The 17,712-nt window shown below is 39.1% G+C and overlaps 1 protein-coding gene across 1 annotated transcript in view; it reads right to left on the bottom strand.

Moving 5' to 3' along the window:
* The window catches only part of LOC127570984 (collagen alpha-6(VI) chain-like), a 117,880-nt gene that overhangs the window by 34,185 nt on the left and 65,983 nt on the right, over positions 1-17,712 (bottom strand). Inside the window, exons 20-26 of the mRNA XM_052016955.1 lie at positions 13,223-13,288; positions 13,046-13,099; positions 11,812-11,847; positions 10,604-10,666; positions 7,004-7,066; positions 3,687-3,749; positions 2,289-2,351 (exon numbers count right to left, since the gene is read on the bottom strand). Of these exons, the coding sequence (XP_051872915.1) occupies positions 2,289-2,351; positions 3,687-3,749; positions 7,004-7,066; positions 10,604-10,666; positions 11,812-11,847; positions 13,046-13,099; positions 13,223-13,288 (408 nt within the window). The remainder of the gene's footprint in view (positions 1-2,288; positions 2,352-3,686; positions 3,750-7,003; positions 7,067-10,603; positions 10,667-11,811; positions 11,848-13,045; positions 13,100-13,222; positions 13,289-17,712) is intronic.

The following is a 17,712-nucleotide window of genomic DNA, read 5'->3' as shown; positions in this document are numbered from 1 at the left end:
AGCCTCTCACTCTCCAAATTTTGAGGCTTCCTTTTAGCCAAAAAATACGTGAGAAAGCAATTTTGGTTCCCAAAATTCAATGGGAAGTAAAAAGCTAAAAATCTGAATGAGGACTCAACCCACTCTGAACAAAACCACTTGCATGCTGTTAACAGATGTGGGGAAAAGAGTGTGAAAAATAACCTGTTCTCAGGAGAGTGTATCAATGAAACCTTTTAAGGAAGCTGCCTGCTTCCACTTTAACAAGGAAGTTTTTTTTCATTCAGGTTAGCCTGAAATCATACTCTAGAACCCCTGTCAGTCACCATGTTCTGCTACTGACCAGCTCCCAGCTTATGGTCCTCATGTCTACAACAGCCAACATCCACCACATCCTACCACAATTTCCTTTCAAAATCCCATAATCTATAAATAGCCCGGCCCTTCTGCATTCACCCTTGATCTGACCACATGTTACCCATCTTCCCTCTACCCATGAGCTTCCCCCCCACCTCCATCTTTTCCCCACCATCCCACACTACCAGCACAAATTCACTTGTTGCTTTGCTTCAGCCTTGTCTACTGACCTCCTACTGAGCAGGAAGACAGTGCAGTCAGTCAGGTTGGCTTTCAGCCAGAGAGCCTGCAGAGGTATTCCAAATGCTGAAGTTAAAATTCTACAGCTTTTGAGGAAGCTGCACCATAATTCCACCCCCAACCCCTTCCCCTTTCTTAACCCCAACCCTAGTAAGTACTGGGGTCATTGCTGTCTACATGAGTTTGAGTATTTGATGTTAATCACCATTAACCAAAGTGAGAGGATAGGCAACCAGCATAATACTTGATTTAAATGGCCAGGGGTTACAACTGAGACTCTTCCTTTTACATCACTTTAACATACTTACCTCAGATGGCTCAGTGTGCATTATTTCAAGGTGCATTTAAAGTTAGGAATTTGGTCTGTCATATTTCATTGGAGAAATGTGGCAGTGATTTTTTTTCTATCTTAATATAGCTTTACATTTTCAAAAAAAATCTATCATGGTGCAGATTAAAATATAATTTCTGATTAACAGCAGATGTTAAAATAGACTGGTTGCTAAGTGTGTAGAGAAGTTCTTCCAAATATTTTGTTCTGTTGTTCAAAGATGATGAGGTTGTTAACACTTTATAAGGATTGCTTTATGGCAGAAAAATTAAACCATGAATCTGATTAGGCAGTAACATGACAGGCCACACTCCAAAAACATGTGCGGTAATGATGGAGCTACATCACTGTGGTTCAGTCTTGCAGCTGTGCTCTTTATGCATAGTTCCCCAGAGGAATAATCACTGAACTTAATTACAGTACATTCATACCCAGCCAGGCCTGGCTGCAAGACTTTTAATTTCTGGTATGATACACGTAGATCTCCAAAAGCATTTGTATTCATGGTCAATGTATTCCAAGTGAAAACAGTCTACTAAAGGATTGTGCTATACTCTGCCAAACTCTTCAGCAAGTTACCCATTTCATCCTGAGTAATTATTCCATCCCAAACAAATTACACCATTCCAAATGAAAAAAAAATATACAGATTGTTAAGCTAAATTCATGTAGAATCTTCATGATAATCTCTGAACTTGGATATTATTTAACTACAGACCAACAGGACATTTTTACATCCTGTTTGAAACTAGTTTCTAGGCTAATAAGAAAGTGTTGTAAGCAGACTACTACATGGATTGTGTAAGGGTACAAATAAATTGCATAATAATTAGCATTGGGTTGTTCATTCATTCACCTTTAGATTAATATATACAGCTCACTCATGAATATTCTGGTAAGTCTATTAGAGTAAAACAGATTTTAAGAGTCTGAAGTACAATTTCCCATTATAAGGTTAACTGAAACAATTTAATATTTAATCAGGATACCAAAATATAGCCAGAGTAAATATTATATTCTAATGTCAGTCTGAAACTATCTGATTATAACCATAAAAATCTTCCCCACATAAATAATATTTTACTATTTTAACCTTCCTGTTGTTCAGAAACGTGTTCTCCTGGAAGTATTAAAACAAAAAATTGAATGTGCTGTTTCCAAACTAAAATCAGGGATTACTAATGCATAGTGTAGGATCCATGGTACAGACAGTATGCCATATGAATCTGAATATAATGTACAATAACAGAAGATCAGTAACAAGGCAGAAGTCCTGCACCCTTGTTTTCATTGTTCTTTTGACCGTTTGTTATCTATAATATTTTTGCCAGATAATGTGTTAGTAAAAGGAGCATATTGAAGGAAAATAAGATAAACTCACCATCATTCCTCGGGGTCCTTCTGTTCCTCTCACACCTTTTTCTCCAGGATTCCCAGACTGACCCTGTTAAATAACCCAAAGAATTAATTCATAATTACATAATGATATATGCACATTACAGAGAATAAAAGGGGAGTATGTTACAATTATTCTCACAGTATGGCTTTAAATGAAAGGGTGCATAATCATTCCAGCATGAACAGTTTTCCCTCCAAGAGTTAATTCTTCTGTGCACAAAGTCTGTACCAAGAATACCAGCTCATATAATGTGCCCTAAAAACATCTTTCACAGACACATAAAAAGGCAATCTTTACACATGACCAACAATAAAAGCACTAAAAGGTTAAAAAAAAAGTATTCTTGAGTGGACTGACCCTGATACAACAGGGTTACAAATCAGTAAACTATTTCAAATGAAAGAGAACAGAACATAACCATATAGAAATTGTACCCAGCAGGAATCAAATACTTCTGTTATCATGACAGCCACATTGTTTAATTATGATTAAACTTAGCAACTCTCAGTAATGACATGGCAGATGTGATATCCAAGTGTAAATGCAGGCATTTGATAACATGCAAGTTTTGACTTTGGTTACTGTTTCTTAACCCATCTGGTACTCTTCTTTCTGACTTAATTAACTGACATTATTATGAATGGATGCAAGATTTCACACCTTTGGTTTGACCTTGTGGTATTTTCTGACCCAATCTGCTGCTCTCTCTGCCTCCTATAAAATTCTGACATGTACAAGATCATTCTGAACTATCCCACGCTAACTCTATTGCTCTTTCTAGCTTTGACAAATCCACTTTGGAAGCTGCCAAAATATATGTTACAAAATATCAAATTTGTTGCCTCATTCTAATTGCTTGCCCAAGATTGCTTTTCATTACTTTAGGAATTTTCTTCTCTAATCCTCTTCCATTTTGTTTCACAATTGTTCCACTTCTCATGACCTTGTCACCTTTTTCTGGCTCCATGCTCAATGCAATCTTATCTAAATAAATGTTTCTCCACCATTTCATCCATGTTACTAGTATATCTGACAATTCCAAAGCATGTTACATCTTTTAATTTCTGCACTGCATTAAGAGTTATGATTCAGTGCTATTTTGTTAGATCAACGGAGGCCACTAAACCAATTGTAATCTTTCCAACTTTACAAATGAGTGCAGTTCAAAATTAATTTATTTGCTGTAAAACACATAACCTTTTCAAATTTAACCCTGATTTTTAATTCCACCTTTCGTTCTCCTTGGAAATTTGTCAATGTTTATCCTACCCCCAAGCAAAGCCAAACCCTTCATTTCTAGTATAATTCCAACGTTGGAATAGCATAATTCCAACGGCAATTATGCTATCTATGTTAGATAAGTAATAAAATGTGACTTACAGAATTCCCTTTTCGGCCAATGTTTCCAGTTATTCCCTGAGGGCCTGTATTTCCAGATTGACCCTGCCATATGAATGATAAATATTGATTATAATGACTACTTACTTCATAATTAATAGATACATCTAATTTATGAATTACATAGTTAGAAATGCATCTGTGTGTTTTAGAGAGTCAAGGTCTAGTTGAGCTCTCCCACGTATTCTGAAGCAGGAACAACATGGTAGATGGTTTTAGATCATAAGTGAGGCTGGGGTAATATTATGTTCCAATAGTCATCCTGAAGCAAGGGTTGAGCAGAACAGGGGAACAGAGCATTCTCCATATTTGTCAGCATCTGGAATGGTGTTAAGGTTGGTGTGATGATGGGGAGGAGAAACATATCAAGTAGCACCCAATTTCAATGCAACACCAAAAAAATGTATTACTGTATAGTGATCAGGAACAAGAACCTCAGCTGACATTTGCTACTTGGTAACCTGATGGCTTTGGAATAAATTGAAGCACTTCTGAGATCAGTTAACTCAACACAGAAAAACAACTGCGCCCAGAAACTCACTGTGCAGTATACCACACTGGCAGTGCTGAAAGCCTATAGTCAGTGGGAGAACTTACTAACACCAATTTAAGCTTCAGGTTGCAGACAATTCAATGGCAATGAACACCATTACTATCACCAGCTTTAATGGTGTGGGTCATTTCCAGGAATGAACAGTTATCATGCTGACCATTGCTGGATTATGCAAGGTGTTTCATTCCCATGCACCAACTGTAGTAACAGGACAAACAGATGTATTTTTGTTGGAAAGGTGTCTTGCACCAGAATTCAATGCATCACTATAGAGCATACAGGACAGGTCTGAAATAGATTGGCTTTGCATCTGGTCTGATGCAAATGTGTGCTTTGTCCCTTGTTGTGCCAGCGTAGCTGTTCCCAAAGATATTGTCATATTTCCCAAAGATATTGTCATATTTTTCCAACAATGTCTTAGAGTGCAATTTTGAAATGTTGGTGTTGAAATCATTCTTTGAATCTAAGCTGAGTTGTCTCAACTTGTCCTTTACAGCTTAGTCTGTTTTCATAATTTGCGACAATGATGGGCTGCTGTACTCACTGTGCTGTGTACTCTATTCACCCTAAAGTCTATAAAACCTCAGGTGGCAGAGCCTTCCATCAATGGTATTTGACTGAATTTGCTAAAATAAGTACTCATTATCAAACAGTCTGCAGCATTATCAGTTCACATGTCAATGCACTAATTGTTAATCAAACCCACTTGAAAGTCTGTTTACTGTCCTAACTGTATGTGGCATAGATTCCTTATAAACCCAGTTCTTTGTTGTCTGAATGAATTTCCAAACTATGAAATCCTCCTTTCCATTGTTGTTTCAAATTCCCACTGATAATACTTTCATTGCTTGTCAGAGTCTTGGATCTGCAGATTGTCGAAATATGACCTTTCTTTTGGAACCAGAAACACTTGGCTGTTCTAAACTAACAAAACTATGGTTAGCAATGGCCATTGCAACAGTAGGAACTAACTGATCTGATCTCAGCAGAATAGCTAAGACTTGGTTTTGTAGCCTTGCACTTAGCAATGGCTCTCTGACTGTGAGTAAAGACATCTGACCTGGCAAAGACTCATGGTTTATGGTGATCCATGCCTTCTACATGCTTCTGAGACCCAGATTACTTTCAGCTGGGACCTCAAGGCACTGGAAAAATACCACCAACTGGACAGCTGGATTTCCTGGTCTGCTCCTTCATGGTGGTGGCTTTCTGCATAAGAAGAGCCATTCAAAACATTTCTATCAGATTTCTGAACCAATCACCTCTTTCAGACCCCCTTCCCGGTGGTGCTGCCACATTCTTGAACCCTTAATTCTACCTCTTCCATTATTGTCACTTTAGCATTTCTTTTTGCATTACCTCAGTTTGCACTACTATACTTTACACCATTCCATTGTTTTTGCCCTCATTGTTGTATTTATTGCTTGTATTTATTATTACCATGTACACTGTTTACACTGTGAGCTTCAGGCAAATAAGGAATTTCATTGTACCCTGGTATATATGACAATAAATATGACAACTGACTGTGCCAGTTGTGGTATCTATTCATTTTTAAGTTGTCTGCCCTTACTTCCCTGATTTTGTCCAGATCCAAAAATACAATTGATAAAAATCAAAATAAGTGCCTAAATTAGTTCTATCTGTTGAAATTACAAAATAATAGATTTAAATTCTGGCAACTTTTTGGCAATCTTTCAAAGTGAGACTCATGGTCAATTTTTGGATAACATTTGAGATCAATACTATATGCTTTCAATTTCTCTGGGCAGAAAAAAAACAAACAAAAGTATTAAAAACTCTTCCTTGGACTCTTTATTCACCTTTAACATTGGGGCCAAAATGGACTATGTCTGAGAATAAAATTGAGCAGAATTAAGCCACATTGAATACTATATTTAGCCAGCAGATGTCAGTGTTCCTCCTTGCAGGGAGTCGGGTGAAAAATGTTTAGAATGATAATGTCGACCGTGGTAATTTTATATTGTTGGACTCAGCACAGTGCGTCATATGTCAGAAATGTAAACATGGATGTCAGTGCAAATAACTCATATCCTGTTTGACTTTACCATCCACTAAAAGGACACAAAAACTCACTTCTCATCGGTACCTAGTGTTCACACACTATCTAAAAGCACAGTCACTGCTTCTTGCCATTGCCACTGGTTTTACCACTTTTTTAACAGCATAGCTCACGTCTGCTGGGACCGTGCCTGGGATAGCAAAAGGCCCGAGCATATGCTTCGCAATTGGCTCTTCCTTGAACTGCTTCCAGATCCAACTCCTTTTCTTCAGTTTACTATCTCACACTTGGGAGTCCTTGGCTCCTCTTCCACTTTCCTTCTCCCCTTTGGTCTTTGCTTCCTGTTCATCCCTGGGGCTTCCACAGCCAGCTCACATCCAGTGGGAACTCTCACACCTCTACATCAGTTTGAAGCACTTATTTAATTCATGTATATCTTATATATTGTTTGGAAATGTTGTATTGGCATCCCTAGTATTTTATTATTTACACCCATTTTAGAATCAATGTAATATGCAATAAGTGAGTGAAAAAAATCCCTTTTTCACACAAATATGAGTATAAATTGTATACAACACTCATTTCCAGCTAGTTTATAAATTGTCCTGCAATTGCCCATACATCTAATTATAATGGTGCAACTGAATAATTATAATTTTACAAAACTAACTTAAAAGTACATAAAGCCTCTTCATCATTCCAAGATTCAGTTTTACTACAAACCTGTTGACCTCGAACTCCCAGTTCTCCTTTTCGACCTGGAGCACCAGCAGAACCAGGTGGCCCCTGTAACAAAAAAAAGGCCTGTCAGAGTTGTAGTGAGCAAGTTTAATGTGGTGATAACACACTCAAGACAGCAAAACATCTTAAGGCAAAGAAATGGGCCTGTTCTCAATCAACGTGATGAAATCCAGTTTAAGTTTGCCTCAGCAAACCTCTTGGGGCTGCAGCTCTTGTCTAGTTGGGAAGCTACAGTGGGAGATAAATGGTAAAGTGCTGTGTGTCCTACAGCTGAAAATTTTAAACAGTTTTCCCCAACCTTTATTGGAAGGTATTTACTAAGGCTTAAAAGTATTCTTTCCATCTTATGGCCACTTAAATATTAAGTAGAGAGGTACTGGAACAAATTTAATATTGTATAAATTACCAACATTGCGTTGCTCACATGTTTGTAAGCTGCATTATAAAATAGTTTTGCATGTAATAATTTGTTGGCAGAGATGATAAGAATATACAGTAAGGTTTGCCTTTGAAGGTCACAGCACATAGCAGAGCTGTTTTCAAACTGTGATTAGTAAAATTGGACCCGTGAGTGGCTCCAAACTGTATATTGTTTTTCCAAAGGAGGCTCTGGTTCATTGAATTTGAACCATTCTATTTTCTTGCTAAAGGCAAGTAATTTTTTTAAAATTTTGACTTCAGTTAATGATGGCAAGCAACATGACCAGATACAACTTGCATAGGGCCTCTCTTCTATATATAGGGACATAATTGGTTTAAGAAGATGACAAGTTCAGTTAAATTAATTGCGCAATGTTTTACACACTTTTGGAGTTACATAGTCATTATTTTGTTGTATGTTACCTCTGTATTATTTCAGTCAGTACTGAATCATGTTTTCAGATTGTAAGGATAATATGGAGTTGAGCCATGAATTTGAAACTATTTGTACTTTCCTGTCTAAACAAGAATAGATCATTGTGCACACAATAAAAGACATTCAAAGTATACACTAAATTCAGTATAGGCATGTCTTGACTCAATTAATTCATCCACTGAGCACTGAAAATTCCTTCCCCCAGGGGCAAAGAGCAGTGAACAGCAGTGAAATGCAATAGGTTCAGCCAGAAGAACTACTGTAGGTGAAGCATGCATTAACTATCATTGAGTACAGCACTATTTTTCTATGATTATTTTTGCCTATGACAGAGTTTAATCAAATATCAACTCTATGTAAGGTATCAGCTATTTGCACTTCCATAACCTACCATGTTTTCCAGCCTAGCGTGAGCTGCCCCACTACTATCAGCTGCCCACAGTCTGACCGCTGTACTTTTCAATCATTTTGTTAAGAATTTAACCTGAAGGACTCAGAATCTCATCAAAGCCTGCCATTGGATACTGTTAAGCTAAGGTTATGATGCCATGAGCCATTCTGCTGTTCTTAAATTTCCTGGATATAACACAATAGTAGGTTAATTGATGACTGTAAGTTACCCCTGTTGTAAGTGAGTGGTAAGAGAATCAGTGTGAAGTTGTTGGGTCTGTGAAAGAGAATGGGTTATGTTAGAGAATGGGATTCATGGGACTATGTAGACAGCCAGTGTAACTTATTGGGTTAAATGTCCTCCTTCTGTGTCTTGAGAAATAAGTTGTGAAGAATTTTGTTTTAGCTTCTGTTGACTTCTTAGTTTCTGCCAATTTTTTAAAGGCACTTCAGATGGAAGATTTCAAAAGCTTAACTATGCTAGAATTGCATTGAATGATTTTCTTTTTTAAAAAGCACTGGTTGAATCTATGTGGCATGGGGGAGGGTGATGAAATAATGTCAAAACTTTGCTGTAAAACTTCCCAGTGAATTGCTGTTGTGATAATTTGGTACACGGTTCAAAAAAGGTTGGTTTTCAAAGCAAATAAAATGGCTGAAATTATCCTGTCAACATTGGAAGTTTTTAAATGTGTATGCTATAATTACTAACAGGATTTTTTAATATTTGTTCAAGGAAATATGGATAGTACTAGCCAGCAATTATTGCCCATCCCAAATTGACCTGGAGTAAGGAGGCAGGTAAGAATAAGCCACATTACAGAGTTAAGAGTCACATATTGGCCAGACTGGATACTTCCTATCCTGAAGGGCATTAGTCAACTAGATGGATTTTTATAGCAATCTAGTAGTTTAATAGTTCCTGGTACCAGCTTTTATTCCAGGTTTACTTAATTATTTTAAATTAAATTTCCTCACTGCCCTTTTGGATCAATGACCCAGAATTCTGGATGCTAGTCCAGTAACTTAATATCTACACTACTGTAGCCATGTTGTAAGACAGCCACAAGTGGATGATAGAGGCAGAGGGAGACAGTGAGGTTCTGAACAAAGAGGCACTGGGCTGATAAATTGAAAACTGGGAAGCATCAGGCACTCTTGTACATGTGAGGCACAAGTCATTTTGAGGTCCAAGTTTCAATTATGTTCCAGCAGCAAGTTGTGAGTGGAGCAGGGAGGGCATGCTAACTTGGCCAACACCAAGAACTGGGAATGGATAACGGGGGAGACAATCCAAGGTGTTGGGACAAGGGAACTCACGAGGGTCAGCGACAGGCTAGGGAAAGAAGAGAGTGAAACATCAAAACAAGAATCAGAGAGGTGGGGACAAGTGGTCCTGGAAGCTTGTGGAAATAAACAGAGGGTTGAGGCTTATGTGTTGAGAGGAAACGTAGTTCAAAGGAGATGAACTACAGGGAGTAATTGGCTTGAAAGGTGACAAAAAAAGGAAGTAGTGAGCAGGTCAGGCATTGAGAGTAAATGGGTGGGGGAGGGGAGCATGAAGCACAATGGAGGATGGTGAAAGGGAGCCATTGGCAGAATCCAGCAGTGGAGGGGTCAGAGGATGGAGTGGGTGGTGTGGGAGGGGAAGGAATTGGGAAGAAGTGCAGGGATGTTGACTGATAAACATGTATACCCCTTAGATTTACCAAAGTAAACAATTCAAACTTTCCAATTATAGCGAGCAGTGGGACTTCTACTGTGGTGCTACCCTCTGCCTGCACATGCAAAGACATAATAATGGGTCAGGGGTGTGGACTGAGAAGCCTTTACCACTGTAGTGATTCCACTGGTACGGGATCCATGCATACATACCACCTACCCTTTTGGGCCATTGGGCACCTATGGTACAATTGTAAAGTGAGTGCTGTGCAATCCAATTTCTAAGCCAGTGATGCAAAGACTGGTATAGAACCAAGAGCCCCTGTGTCATAACTTGCCTGGGTGCCACACTCTAGAACAGTGATCTTCCTTATCTTTCAACCAGGGCAACTTTAGCAAAATAACTTCAATGTAAGAGCCATATTAACTTCTAAATTAAACATTGTTTGCAGAGTGACTCATGTCACTAAAACAAAATAGAACAAAACAACATTTAGGGTTGCAGCAGTTAAACTTTAGAAAAGCAACTGAAGCTCCACAGACTTGAGCATTATCTTCATCTGTCAGGAAAGCTCAGTTGAGTAAGTCAGAAAAATGTTAATAAAAGTGTAGTATGAACACTGAATACACAGTACCAATAGCCACCTTAGATTCTAAATGTTACAGTTGACTACCTGTGGGCCTCGGATTCCTGGATCTCCTTTGAGACCTTTTTCACCCACTGCTCCTTTGGACCCCTGCAAGCATTAAAAAAGTATTATTTAAAGCTGGTAATACACTGCTACTTCAATTATCATCTTAATGGATAGAGTTACTTAAAAAAAACATGCTGGAAACACTCAGTAAGTCAGGCAGTATCTGTGGAAAGAGAAACAGAGTTAACAGAGAACTACCTTTTTCAAGTTGAAATGGTAATTCTGTTTCTCGCTAAATAAGTGCATAATAAATAACCTCATTTAACATTGCTAATTGCTACTTTGAGTCATCAATATGCATTCTGCTCCCACATCAGCCTTCTACACTGTATGTTCCTGCTGGCATATCAACCATTATCATTAACAAGCTCAATTTGTTTGTTGTTATTTTTCACTTTTTCTTCTTTTTTTTTCCTCTCAAAATGGAGGACATCCTCAGCCTGACCTGCTGGGTATGTCTTCCTGCTCTGCATTTCGTAACTCCTACATCATTTATCTATGTTCTCAACCTCTAACTGCTCCCACTCACTCACTGACCAATAACCTTGTTTACACTTGTAGCCCATCACCCCGCCTCCACCCTCTCTGTAGCTCAGTGAGGATCTCCTTTCTCCTTCCCAGAATCTTTGACTGAAACATTGACTCTGTTTCTCTTCCCACAGATGTCGTTTGACCTGCTGAGTATTTCCAGCATTTTCTGTTTTTATTTTAAATTATCATTCACACTTCCATTTTGACTTTGGGCACTAAAATATGGATTAATTTCAAGATGCCTCAGACCAAGATATCTATTTCAGGAAATCTTGCCCCCATCCCCACCACTCCCTCATTTTTTACAGCTCTACCCTATCTTAATGACTATTCTTAGTTTTTTGCCCTCTTTCCAGTCTCCCACTCCAGCCTCATCAGATACCAACATCTATTCAAAGGCATTGATAAAACAACAGGCTGTTTTAACATTATGATAACTGAAACTAGTCAAGTGAAAATAAGGATGTCCATTTCTTCCCGTAATTATTATTATTCACTTCAAATGATTCCACTGATCTGTTCCAAATGCCCCTTCTAGTGTCGGATGTGAAATGAATGGCTTTCTTTCCACAGTGGACACAATCAGCATGCCCGCTGACTTACCACTGCATGTTGTGTCAAAGCCATGATGAAGGAGATCGAAAACAAAATCTCACCTGTGCACCCGGCGGTCCTCTCCCTCCATTAGGACCCTAAACAAGATGGAAGATATAATGTTCCATTTTGTTTGTTATTCCAATTATAAATTCAAGGTGATCTGTTCCTATTAGAAAAGAAACTTGGAAGAAAACAGCACTTCCATTTTTATCTAGAATATGAATGTGTGGTTAAAATCTGTGTAATTTGTGAGAATATTAGGCCGCCCTTCCCATCTTTCAGTGGCTTCTCAGTGATCCCTTTAATTACTTTCATCCGCATGCTGCTCCTGCTACCCATGAACATTACATAGAACAGTACAGCACAGGAATAGGCCCTTCGACCCATGATATCTGTGCCGACTATGATGCCAATTTAAACTAATCCCATTAGCCTGCACGTGGTCCATGTCCCAGTATTCCCTGCCTGTTTATGTGTCTGTCCAAACGCCTCTTAAATGTTGCTATCATATCTGCTACCACCAACTCCCCAGGCACCTAACACTCCCTGTGTAAAAAAAATTGCCTCACAAATCTCCTTCAAACCTCCCACCTCTCACCTCATATCTATACCCTCCAGCATTGAGCATTAATGGCATTTATTTCTCTTCATCTCCACCCTCTCTCCCTTAACTGCTCTATCAACTGGGCCATCAGATCTCCTTTCAAGCATGTGGTGTTAGACTTCTTCCAGCTGGGAATCATTGGGAAAACTGAAACAAATTATCCTTGACATTTGTGCCCTCACGCATACTACATTCCTCTCCCCAGTCACTGTTTAAGGCTGAACCACATTGTCTTAAAACTCAATATCCTGTTCAGACTGAGGTGAGCTTTTCACCTCATAGTCTCTCCACCTGAAATAGTCTACTTTCACCTTTGCAGTGTTTGTGTACCAGCCCTCCATGCAGTACTTGAACCAATGTTAATTCATACACTGAATGTACTGTACCAAGCTGCCTGAATTACTTATCGTTCTATTTATTCACAGCATCATGCATCAAAATTGTATTTTTTAATCTCTTCTAATTTAGTTGAAGCATTCAACCATTTTAGAGCCACATAGAGCTTTTAAATCAACAGAGGAAATAGATTTCTAACAGTGAAATGATAATTATCCTTCACTGTTTACGTTGGTTGCACTTTCAACAGATGTGAAATAACGCATTTAATTTCAAAAGTAATAGCTGAATAGCTGAAAGAAATTAATATTGTGGAACTGCAGTTTTTCAGATGAAGCTGTCAACTTCCTTACAGGGTTTCCTACACCCCCACGTTTTCCCAGAATGCCAATGCTTCCTGGATTACCCTGTAAAACAAAATTTCACAGTTATTGCTGCCACAATTTTTCAGTTCATAACAAGTAACATCAGCACATTGTAAGCTTGTAAGTAGACACATTCAACCGTAAAGATAAATGAAGATGATGTACCACTTGGCCTGGGTTTCCTTTTTCACCCTGTGGACCTTGAACATTGCTGTCAGTGCCAGGTTCACCCTTAGAGAGAAACAGAAAGAGTCATGAAACCTTCACCAAAATCATGGCAGTCTGTAGCTCAGTAAAATCTTGTGATTTTGGGCTTGTGTTGGGATGTCTACTGTTAATTGTACTTTGTTCTTCTCCAAGTTCTGCTTACTATTCTACGGCAAAATTGTAATGTTCTTTCATTATACCATAAACAGGAAAACATACAAGAAATCAGATTGGAAGTTCCTAAAGTGAGGCATATACGACCGCAGGAAACTGCAGAGAGTTGTGGACACAGTTCAGCACATCACGGAAAGTAGCCTCCCCTCCATGGTCTCTGTCTACACATCTCACTGCCTTGGTAAAGCAGCCAACATAATCAAAGACCCCACTCACCCTGGACATTCTCTTTTCTCCCCCATCCCATCGGGCAGAAGATACAAAAGCCTGAAAGCACATCCAACAGGCTCAAGGACAGTTCTATCCCACTGTTATAAGACTATTTAACCTTATCCCAGTACAATAAGATAGACTCTTGACCTCACAGTCTACCTTGTTATGGCTGTGCACCTTATTGTTTGCCTGCACTGCATTTTCTCTGTAACTGTGTAACTGTAACACTTTATTCTCCATTCTGTTATTGTTTTACCTTGCACTATCTCAATGTACTGTTGCAATGAAATGATCTGTATTGTTACAGACTCGGTGAATGTCCCTTTAAGGTAGAGTTAGTAGTGTGTGTGTGTGTGTGTGTGTGTGTGTGTGTGTGTGTGTGTGTGTGTGTGTGTGTGTGTGTGTGTGTGTGTGTGTGTGTGTGTGTGTGGCGTGCTTACGTCAACAGAAGATAAAGGACGTAATGACGTTGTCGAAGAAGTCAGTCGAAGTCAAAGAGGGAGAGAGAGAGAGAAAAGGGAGAGAGACACCAGCCTGCTAGTTACTCTATCAATGGATGAGAAACAATAACTGTGTCTGTCACTGCAATCCATGTATGGAAATTGGAAGTAATCCAGTGGAGTTCACTTTGTTGCTGACCTGTAGAAGGAAACAGGTACTTGTATGGACGGCCACGATTCGGATGCTTTTCGGGGTGAGGAAGGCACTACCGAGTAAACACTGTGGTGTCATTTAGGTTCCATCATGGAACATTTGGATTTCGTAATTACTCTCTCTATGTTCTCTACATCTACGTCTTATCTTCAGACAACGATGGTTGTGGAAGAAGCCTTTGCTCATGTTTCACCTTATGGCTTGCTGAACTGAACTTTAAGAACCATTCCTGGACTTGGAGTTTGGGACTTTGCCACACACACACATGAAGAGTTTAGTTTTTGGGGTTAATGTTCAAGGTTTAACATTTTTACTTCTAACGTACTAACATTTTTACTTTTATTTTTCTTATTATCATAAGTAGTGATTAATAAAAGTTTTTAAACACTGAATCATGACTCAGTGTGTTTCTTTTGTTGCTGGTTCGTAACAAAATTGGGGGCTCGTCTGGGATCTAATCCAAAGATTGACGAGGGAGGTCTAAGTTTGAACAAATTGGGGTCTTAGTGGACGACTGATTGTGGTCAGTCTGATAAATTCTTTTTAATTGACTTGTGTGTGTGGAGACCAGCAACAATGGATACATTTTTGAAAAAAACCACTCCTGGAGGATTGCACGGGATGAGGAAGCCTGATTTGGTGAAGATTGCTGCAGAGCTACATCTGGAGGCAGTAACGCGATTTATGAGAAAGGCAGATATTCAGAGACTGATAGCTGGCCATTATGTGGAAAAGAAGGTGTTTGAGGAGGAGGTGTTAAAACAGTTTCCTCGTAGTGAACCAGCGATTTCTGAGGCACAGGTGCAGCTGGCAAAGATAGAGGCCGAACGAAGGAAACTAGAGTTAGAGGCTGAACGGGAACTAACTCGGTTGAAGTTTGAGGCTGAGGCAGAGGAAAGGAAGGCCCAGATGGAAGTGAGAAGGATGGAGCTGGATAAGGAGGAGAAGGAAAAACAGCGGCCGCATGAGTTAAAAATGAAGCAAAAGAGTTTGGAATCTGATTCTGACGATGGTTTTTTATCCAGCAGGGAGGTTCAATTAGTCCCTCCTTTTGAGGAAGATCGGGTTGATCAGTATCTCCAACATTTTGAAAAGGTTGCTGAGAGTTCAAACTGGCCAAAGGAAGGATGGGCTCTTATGTTACAGAGTGTAATTAAAGGTAAAACTCAAAAAGCTTATTCTGCTTTGTCTGCTGAGGATGCAGCTGATTATACCAAGGTAAAACAAGCTGTGTTAAAAGCCTATGAATTGGTACCTGAAGCTTATAGACAAAAATTTAGAGACTTGAAGAAATCTGCAGATCAGACATACATGGAATTTGTCAATGGAAAGAGAATATGTTTTGAATGATGGTGCATGGCTAAAAATGTAGTTGGGGATTATGATAAATTGACAGAATTGATGTTAGCGGAAGACTTTAAAAGATGTGTCCCAGCTGAAATAACAACATATTTAAATGAAAGGGAGGTGGAAACTTTACAAGAAACTGCTAGGTTGGCAGATGATTATGTTTTAACCCATAAATCCAAATGGGGACCACCTAAAACCTTTCAAAAGAGTTATAAGGACAATCCAGGTAAACCAGAGATTAAATTGGGAGGTAATCAAAAAGGGAAGGATGAAAAGAAGCCAGTGCTGGAGAAACCTGCTGAGCATACTTGTTATTACTGTAAGAAACCTGGCCATGTAATAGCTAATTGTGCCCTTTTGAAGAAAAGGAAGGAAGCCATGCCCAATGCTTGCTTTCAGGTAATTAAAAATCAAAAAGGTTTAGGAGATGTTGTTAAAGATCAGTCCTTGCCAGAGGTAAAGGCTGAAAAGTTGGAGGAGGTGAGAAAGGAATTCCATTCTTATGTATCAGAGTGTTTTGTTTCACTGAATGATGGATCACCCCAGGTGCCAATGAAAATCCTTAGAGTTACTGGGGCTTGCCAATCTCTCTTGCTGGACAGTGTTTTAAATTTTGGTGAAGAACTGACACTGGTGAGGTAAATCTAGTGCGAGGCGTTACAGGGAGCACCATGTCTGTCCCTTTGCACAAGGTGATTTTAAAGTCAAAGTTCATAGAAGGACCTGTCGAGATAGGGATACAACCTAGTTTACCAGTGGAGGGAGTTTCTTTGTTATTGGGGAATGACCTTGCGGATGGAGAATTTGTCCCTGTGGTACGGTTAACGACCAAACGAAGGGTTGATGAGTCTGAGAATGACGCAGATGTTTACCCATCCTGTGCGGTGACTCGAGCTAGAGCTAAAGTATTAGCCAAGGCCGACAGTCCTGTGCAGCCTAATGTTGTTCCCTGTGACAGCCCTAAACAGGAAGAAAATTATGATGACTTGTCTGAGACTTTTCTGTCTTCACTGGAGGATCAAAATCCTTGTAGTGAGCCTGAATTTAAAGATTTGTCTCTGTCGAGGAAAGAATTTATGGTGGAACAGACGAAGGATCCTGAGCTTACAGAATTGAGAGAAAAAGCAGTCTCATGTGATGAGATCGAAAAAGTGCCAATTGGATATTATGTTAAAAATGGAGTGTTAATGAGGAAATGGAGACCTCCTCATGTCCCTGTTAATGAGGAATGGGAAGTTATTCATCAGGTTGTTGTTCCAAAAGTTTATAGGGTTTATAGATTTTATAGATAAAGTTTATAGATTTTAAACCTGGCCCATAGTATGCCTTTGGGTGGTCATTTTGGTGTGAATAAAACTCTAAGAAAGATCTTGAAACAATTCTATTGGCCTGGTTTGAGAAAGGATGTGGTGATGTTTTGTCTAACCTGTCACACATGTCAGATGGTAGGTAAACCAAATCAAAAACCCCCTGTGGCTCCGTTGAAGCCAATTCCTGCTTTTGGTGAACCCTTTTCGAAGGTGATTGTGGACTGTGTTGGTCCATTACCAAAGTCTAAGGCTGGAAATCAGTATTTGTTAACCATCATGTGTGCAACTTCTAGATTTCCAGAGGCAATACCCCTTAGAAATATTAAGGCCAAGATGGTGTCAAAGGCTCTTTTAAAATTTTTTACTTTGGTTGGTTTGCCAAAAGAAATCCAATCTGATCAAGGCAGTAATTTTATGTCTAATTTATTCCAACAACTAGTCTATGAGCTGGGAGCAAAGCAGATTGTATCATCTGCATATCACCCAGAATCTCAGGGAGCTCTGGAGAGATTTCATTCTACTCTCAAAAATATGCCGAAGACTTATTGCTTTGAAAACACAAAGGATTGGGACGAGGGCGTTCATTTACTTTTGTTTGCTGTTAGAAAATCAATACAGGAGTCATTAGGATTTAGTCCATTTGAGCTTGTATTTGGACATCGGGTGAGAGGACCTTTAGAATTGTTAAGAGAACAATGGGTTAATGAGGAAGTGCATTTGAGTCTGTTGGACTATGTCCAAAAATTT

The sequence above is a fragment of the Pristis pectinata genome, chromosome 5, assembly GCF_009764475.1.
Source record: "Pristis pectinata isolate sPriPec2 chromosome 5, sPriPec2.1.pri, whole genome shotgun sequence".
Classification (NCBI taxonomy): domain Eukaryota; kingdom Metazoa; phylum Chordata; class Chondrichthyes; order Rhinopristiformes; family Pristidae; genus Pristis; species Pristis pectinata.
Note: the sequence above shows the minus strand (reverse complement) of the source record. Positions and strands in the feature narration are given on the sequence as shown.